Source organism: Tamandua tetradactyla, chromosome 11, assembly GCF_023851605.1.
Source record: "Tamandua tetradactyla isolate mTamTet1 chromosome 11, mTamTet1.pri, whole genome shotgun sequence".
Lineage (NCBI taxonomy): Eukaryota > Metazoa > Chordata > Mammalia > Pilosa > Myrmecophagidae > Tamandua > Tamandua tetradactyla.
Window position 1 is genome coordinate 85,094,158 of NC_135337.1, and position 7,236 is coordinate 85,101,393.

A 7,236-nucleotide genomic window follows, 5' to 3' on the forward strand; every position below is an offset into this window, starting at 1 on the left:
GAACCTTGTGCATCCAAGCATGATTTAGAGAAAAGACCTTAGCGGCAGCATGAACCCAAAGAACTGCTGATTTTTTTTCCTGTGAACATGCTGGGTTGGGTTTATTCAAGTATTTAAATAGAGATGGAGATGGATTCTTGTCAACCTCTCTGACATTTCCTGCCTTTTAAGCACAAGAATGGGTTTTCCCAGTTTCACAATCATTGCTGCAAGGATAATGCAGCATTCATTGAACCCTGTTTGGGTTCAAGCAGGCCAGATGGCTGGACAACAGGGGCTCATTCGTGATTTCCAAGAAGGGCTGCTGGAAACGCTGAGGTAGGAGCCTCACCGTGAGCAGGGTCTGGGACCAGGACAAGTTGTGTGGGAGAGGTGGAGAGAGCATTGGCTCACCGTTAGGAGATTGACCACTCACAGAGGTGATTTCCCAGTGAAGTTCTCAGTTCTGGATTTCCAGGAGGATAGCTGAACAGTAACTCCAAGAAAGAGGCACCATCCAGAGTAGAGAGAGCTCAGGATTTGGAATCAGACAAATGAACGTACAAATCCTAGCCTGCCCTCTTAGCAGCTGACTTTAGGTAAGTCAGCTACCCACCCCCCACTTTTAGTCCATTTTTCCATAATATTGTTGAAAATATTGATTCCACTTCAGAATTTATTAATTCAACAAATATTTATTGAGTGAACCCTGCCACTGAGCCTTACGTTGCAATAATTGGATGTGAGAATCAAATAAACAATATAAATGACCAGTGCCTCATTAGCTATCATGCCGTCAATTTTGTTCTTTAACTTTTATTGTAGTAACATATATACAACTTAAAATCTTTCATTTTAACCACTGTTAAGTGTACAATTCAGTAGTATTAACTACATTCACGATATTGTGCTATCATGACCTCAAACAGAAACTCTGCATCCATTAAACAATCCCTCCCATTCCCTTCACTCCAGCCCCTGGTAATCTAAAATCTACTTTTTTTTAAAAATTTGCTTATTACTGGTATTTCATATAGATGAGGTCACACAATATTTTGTCTCTTTGTGTTTAGCTTATTTCACTCAACATAATGTATTCAGATTTCATACATGTTGTAATGTATATTAGAACTTCATTCCTTTTAATGACTGAATAATATTCCATTGTATGTATATACCACACATTTTTTTTTATCCATTCTTCTGTTGAAGGACACTTGGGTTGCTTCCATCTTTTGGCAATTGTGAATAATGCTGCTATAAATATTGGTGTGCAAACATCTGTTCAAGCCATGCTTTCAATTCTTTTGGGTATATACCAAGAAGTGAGAATCTGGGTCATATGGTAATTTTACTTTCAACTTTTTGATCATTTGATTAGTAAGGTACTCAGGAGCCCAGGCCGTGCCTGGTCACAGTGGGGAAGATATCAAAGTTCACCATTTTCACTTGGTCACTTAGTTTCAGCAAAAAGACCCCAAACTCAAATTTTGTCATCATGGAGGAAAATGGGGTAAGGAAGAGGTAAAACAGCAACTCAGAAGTTTGTGGGAGGGGCTAATCTTCAAACAAAAGTGTGAATAATTGATTTAAGAGTCACTGTGAGATGATCCAGCTTAGATGAGAGTGAGTCATGGTTGCTTCTGCCCAGTTCGGCCTACTTGGCTGGGAGGTTCGGAGGTTTGAAGGACAGAAATACTTCTTCCAAAAGAGGTCTTTGGGGAAGAGTGTGTCAAAATCTCAGGGCAAGCTAGGACTCAAGTGACTCACAACAGGATTAGAGGAACTGTTATTTGGAGATTCCAATACCCTGGAGTTTGTGTTTGTTCAGATGAGTCAATAGCAGTGACCTTACCTCGGAACCCTGGAAGGAAAGGTGAGTTTGGGACACACAAGTCTGAGTGTGTGTACGTGTGTGTGTGTGTGCGTGCACTTCCATAATACCAGATAAGGGTCTTTGAAAGCAGATGATTTAGAAGTACCAGCGGTGGGACGATCACACTGTATTCCAGGCCCACACATCAACCAACTCTCAGATACCTTTTCAATGTACCCATGGAGTATTAGCCTCAAAAGAGTTCCGGAGTGCATCATGGGTCGTGTGGCCTGCTGAGTGTGACTTTTGAACTAGGAAATACTGGGACACAATCACCCATTAGTCAAAAAGTAATAACGTAGTGGTACAAAGAAGTAAGGTATGTGTGTGTGTGTGTGAAACAATCCTTGAAACAGCTATTACAGTGCTTGCTTTGAGGGCATGTAAGGCAGAGGGAAAAACACGGATTTTAGATTTAGGCCAATATTTTGTTCAAATCTTGGCTTTTTTACTTCCTGGCTGGATGATGTTGTACAAGTCAGCACACTTCTCTAACACTTCTCTGTATTTTATGTTTACTCATCCCTAAAGTACAGATGGCATCTTGGGAACTTGAGTTAGGAAAAGGTTTCTTAGACTTTACACCCAAAGCACAAGCAACCAAGGAAAAAGCAGATAAGTGGGGCCTCATCAAAATTAAAACTTTTTGTGCATCAAAGGATTTTAATACGAAAATAAAAAGACAACCTACACAATGGAAGGAAATATTTGAAAACCACACATCTGATAAGGGTTTACTATCCAGAATATCTAAAGAAATCCTACAACTCAACAACAAAAAGACAAATAAACTGATTTAAAAATGCTTAAAAGACTTGAGTAGACGTTTCTCCAAAGAAGAGATATAAATGGCTATAAAAATGCTCAACATCATTAGCTACCAGGGAAATGCATTCAAAATCACAATGAGATACAATTTCACCCCCAGTAGAATGGCTACTATTAAAAAACCATAAAATCACAAGTGTTGGGGAGGATAAGGGAAATAGGAATGCATTCATCGTTGGTATGTGAAAGGGCAAAAATGGTCAAAAAGACAAAATTTTATGCTATGTATGTGTTGCTACATGCAAAAAAGAGTTAAGTCTATACAATACTTAGCCTGTTTCCTGCTATGTGGTCTACACCCAATTGGTGTCAGCTGCTTTCAGGGCAGCTGCCTGAGAGGACTGAGCAGGACTGGACTTCTTGTGCACATAATAAGCCCTGGACTGCAATCTGTAGTAAATGCTATTTTACCAGCTGGGATACTTAGTGAAGGCAGGGACTGTTTGGCCCTAAATAGGCAACACATTTTAAGGAAAACATTTTGTTTTCTTTATGCAGATGTGGAAATGATATACTTCTGATATTTACACTACATCTGATCCTGAATAATTTAAAAGTAAACATCTAAAAGAGCAGTTGCCTGGTGAAATCTCTGCAGGCCACAGTAAACCCAACTCTGCTGAAACTTTAAGCCAGGGTTCTCAACCAAGGATAATTTTGTCCCCAAAGGACATTTGGCAATAGCTGGAGCCATTTTTGGTTGTCATGCCTGGGGGTGGGAGTGGGGATACTGGAATCAAGTGGGTAGAGGCCAAGAATGCTGCTACTAAGCATCCTACAATGCATTCATCCCCAAGAGTCAATAGTGTTGAGATGCCAAAACTACGTTCTAAGCCAGGGTGGTAGGAGAAGAGAATGGAGGGACTGTAAAGATTCTCCTAATGGATCTCAGAGGCCAGAGAAGGGGTAAACGGGTTTCCATCTGATAAGCACAAATGTGAAGGATATTTGAGCAGCACCAGTCAGGACGAGCTGGACAGGGCCAGCCTTGACTTTGGAAGAGGCCATAATGAGCAATGATAATAGTAATGATGTAAACACATTGACTGAGAATGCTCTATTATCTTGTACCATGCTAAACACAGGGGATCCCTTCTAAAGAATTAATAACACTTAAAATTTACTGAGTATGTGCCATGTGACATGTACACTAAATTCTTGCATTTATCATTTTAGGCTTCACAGCAATTCCAGTGTGCCAGGTAATTGTCACCCATTTTATGGATGAGGAAATTGAGGTTGAATAACTTCTCAAGTTCACGCTGCTACAAAGTGACTGGGCTGGGATCCAAGCCCATTTTAATCAGACTTCTTAACCATCAATACAAACCAAATGCTCTATTTCTTCTGCCTGGGGCAAACTTCATTCCTCTATCTGCGTGGAAAACTCCTACCTGACCTTCAAAACTCAACTCAGATGCCTCCTCCTCCATGCCTTCCTCCTTTGGGTACCTAAAGAATTCAGTGTGTATCTATTTTATATCATGGATCAAACTGTTCTGAAAGGATTTGATCAATGTTCGCGTTCTCCCTCAAATTCTCAATTCTTAAACTACAGGGTTAAGTTAATCTAGGTCTTAACACCATTCAGAGATTTTGGAAAATGCCACTAACAAAGGAGCCCACTCCATTCTTGGTTGGATTTCACTATTAGAAAGTTCTTTGCTGGAGCGCATCACAGCCAGCCTCACTAACATCCTCCTCAGTAGTGTGAAGCAGTTACTTGTCCTGTTCCTCTCAGGAAGGGCAGCTGCCACCTGTGCTGAAAGGCTCCCCTGACCATGCTATGTGGTGTCCCCAGCTGTCTCATACAGAGTGTCTACTTACTTCCCTCAGTGTTCTTATTCTCGACCAAAGGGTCTTGTCCATTTTGCTTCTTGTCTGTGAATGGTTTTCCATTGGAGACTGTGGGGCCATGGTGTGTGAATCCCATCTGGGCGGTTCAATTCGATCTTTCTTGTGCTTATCTCAGAGCATGGCAAATTTTGTTGAATGACTAGAGGGTAAGTTGAGAGCTTGGATGTGGTAAACATGTGAGGATGGTGAATAACTGTAGAGCCTTATAGACCATCTGTGGTAGTTTGAAGTTGTTATGTACACCATCTGATGGAGAATAACTCCACTGAGGCCTCAGGACAAAGAGGTCTCGTGCAAAATGGAAAACTTGGGTCTGGAGAAAGAAATAGGCAATGAAGGAGACCAACAGTTGCCACACAAGGAAAATCCTGACTATTTCTGTGCTAGGATAAATCAGGCTCTGGTAGTCAAAAGATGTCCTTGGGTAAGTTTTTATCACCTATTTGACCATCAAAGTATCTGGAGTTGTTACTACCTGCCACCCCCTGCCCATGACAACCATTCCTGGTCTGAAAGGGTCTCAATACCACTGGTAGCCTCAGGACAAAATGCCAGTGAAGTGCCTTGGTAGAATCCACTTGTCCATCTCTACCTGTAATTGGGGATGGACATTCCTAGGGTCTTCATTTTCTGGTGTTGGAGATGGGTGACACAAGGGGTAATCAGAGTTTGTCGGGGGGACTTGATGGTTGCCAAAGCAGTCAAGCATTGTTGGTTTAAGTGTGCAGTCTTTGTCCTTGGTCATATTTCTTGTCCACATCATTCACTGAGCCAATATTTATTAAATACTTGCAATTTTCTAGGTCTAATGCCTTTGAAATTGGACCAGACTACCTTCATGTCAGTATTCTCCCAATCCATGAAATCAAATCACTAGTAACAGCTGAACTCATTGATAGTGGTTCCTGTCCCGCATCCATGCCATCTGATCCCAAACTTACTATCTGTGAGCCATTTGATCCCAAACCTACCATCTGTGATCCATACCCTCAACTGGACTCCAATGCTGGCTCCTCTTGGCTTCTCTTTATTCCAGATTCTCATCCAGGCACTTGCCCCAGGCTCTTCACCCAGTTTTCTTGCTTGACTATTTGCTTCATGCCAATCACCTTCAGTTCCACCTACCAGTCTCTGTGAATTCTCATTTCTGCTTTGGTTCCGGGAGCCTTGTGATGTAAGGTATTAAACTATTCTATTCTGGCTATGTTAGTGCCTTTGACTTGGCCCTCAAAATTCTGACTTCAAAGATAGTTCTTAACAGGGGTGTGTGGCCAAGTGTTTCATTCAGAATACATGTTACTGGTCTCCCTTCCCTTGCCTGTGGCAGACATCACTAATCAATCATGGCTTTTATTTCTCCTGATTCTAGCGGTGACCTCATAACTTCCGTCAAGAGTACACTCCAGGCAGCCACTACCAATCAATTGCAATTAGCCTATGGGATGAATCTTACCAAAAATCTCCTGTTTTCTTCTGCAGTTAAAGTGTATTGCATCAAGCGTGGGAGATATGAATCAGTCAGTTGCTTTGGATTTCATTCTGGTGGGTCTTTTCAGTCACTCACAGCCATGCCTACTCCTCTTCTCCTTGGTGGCTGCCGTGTTCATCACGAGCCTTCTGGGCAATGCCATTCTCCTCTTTTTGATCCAGGTGGACTCCCTCCTCCACACACCCATGTACTTTCTGCTCAGCCAGCTCTCCTTGTTTGATGTTGGCTTTCCTTTAGTCACCATCCCCAAGATGGTTGCTGACTTCCTGCGGGGAGAGGGCTCTATCTCCTTTGCAGCGTGTGCGGCTCAGATATTCTTCCTAACGTTGATGGGCGTGGCCGAGGGCATCCTGCTGGCCTTCATGTCCTATGACCGTTATGTTGCTGTGTGCCACCCCCTGCAGTATCCTGTGCTCATGAGACGCCAGGTGTGCCTGCTCATGGTGGGAGCTTCCTGGCTGGCAGGTGTGCTCAATGCCCTCATCCAGACTTCCATTACCCTGCACTTCCCCTACTGTGCTTCTCGCATCGTGGACCACTTCTTCTGCGAAGTGCCAGCCCTGCTGAAGCTGTCCTGTGCAGATACCTCTGCCTACGAACTGGCTCTGTCCATCTCGGGAGTGCTGATCTTGTTGCTTCCCCTGGCCCTGATTGCTACCTCTTACGGCCACGTGCTGGGGGCCGTTGTACGCATGGGCGCAGCCAAGGCTCGCCACAAGGCATTCACCACCTGCTCCTCACACATCACCGTGGTGGGACTCTTTTATGGTGCGGCTGTGTTCATCTACATGGTACCTGGTGCCTACCACAGCCCGCAACAGGATAACATGGTCTCCCTCTTCTACAGTCTCATTACCCCCACGCTCAACCCTCTCATCTACAGTTTGAGAAACCGGGAAGTGCGGATGGCTTTGGTCAAAGCACTAAGCAAAGCTGAGATCAGGCCAAAGTGACGACGGACAGGGGCTTTTAGGGTGATTCCAGAGGCTTTTCCTCCTAAAGCCTTATTTCCAAGACCAAGTGTCCCTCTTACTCCTTCCTGCCCTCTGACTAATTGGGTCATGTTTTTCTCCCATGGACTTGTGGAAGCAGAGGTAACAGTTCCAATCACTTTTTTTTAGTGTGCAATTTTTTTTTGTAATGAGAGAAGTTGTGTGTTTACAGAACAATCATGCATAAAATACAGGGGCCCCATATACTACCCCAT

The 7,236-nt window shown here is 43.3% G+C and overlaps 1 protein-coding gene across 1 annotated transcript; it reads left to right on the forward strand.

The window, feature by feature from the left end:
* The first annotated feature begins 1,477 nt into the window (after positions 1–1,477).
* On the forward strand, positions 1,478–6,982 carry OR2Z1 (olfactory receptor family 2 subfamily Z member 1). Its single transcript, XM_077119383.1, has 2 exons — positions 1,478–1,492; positions 6,020–6,982. Exons 1-2 carry the CDS (start codon positions 1,478–1,480, stop codon positions 6,980–6,982), a joined length of 978 nt encoding a protein of 325 aa, XP_076975498.1.
* Positions 6,983–7,236: the final 254 nt, after the last annotated feature.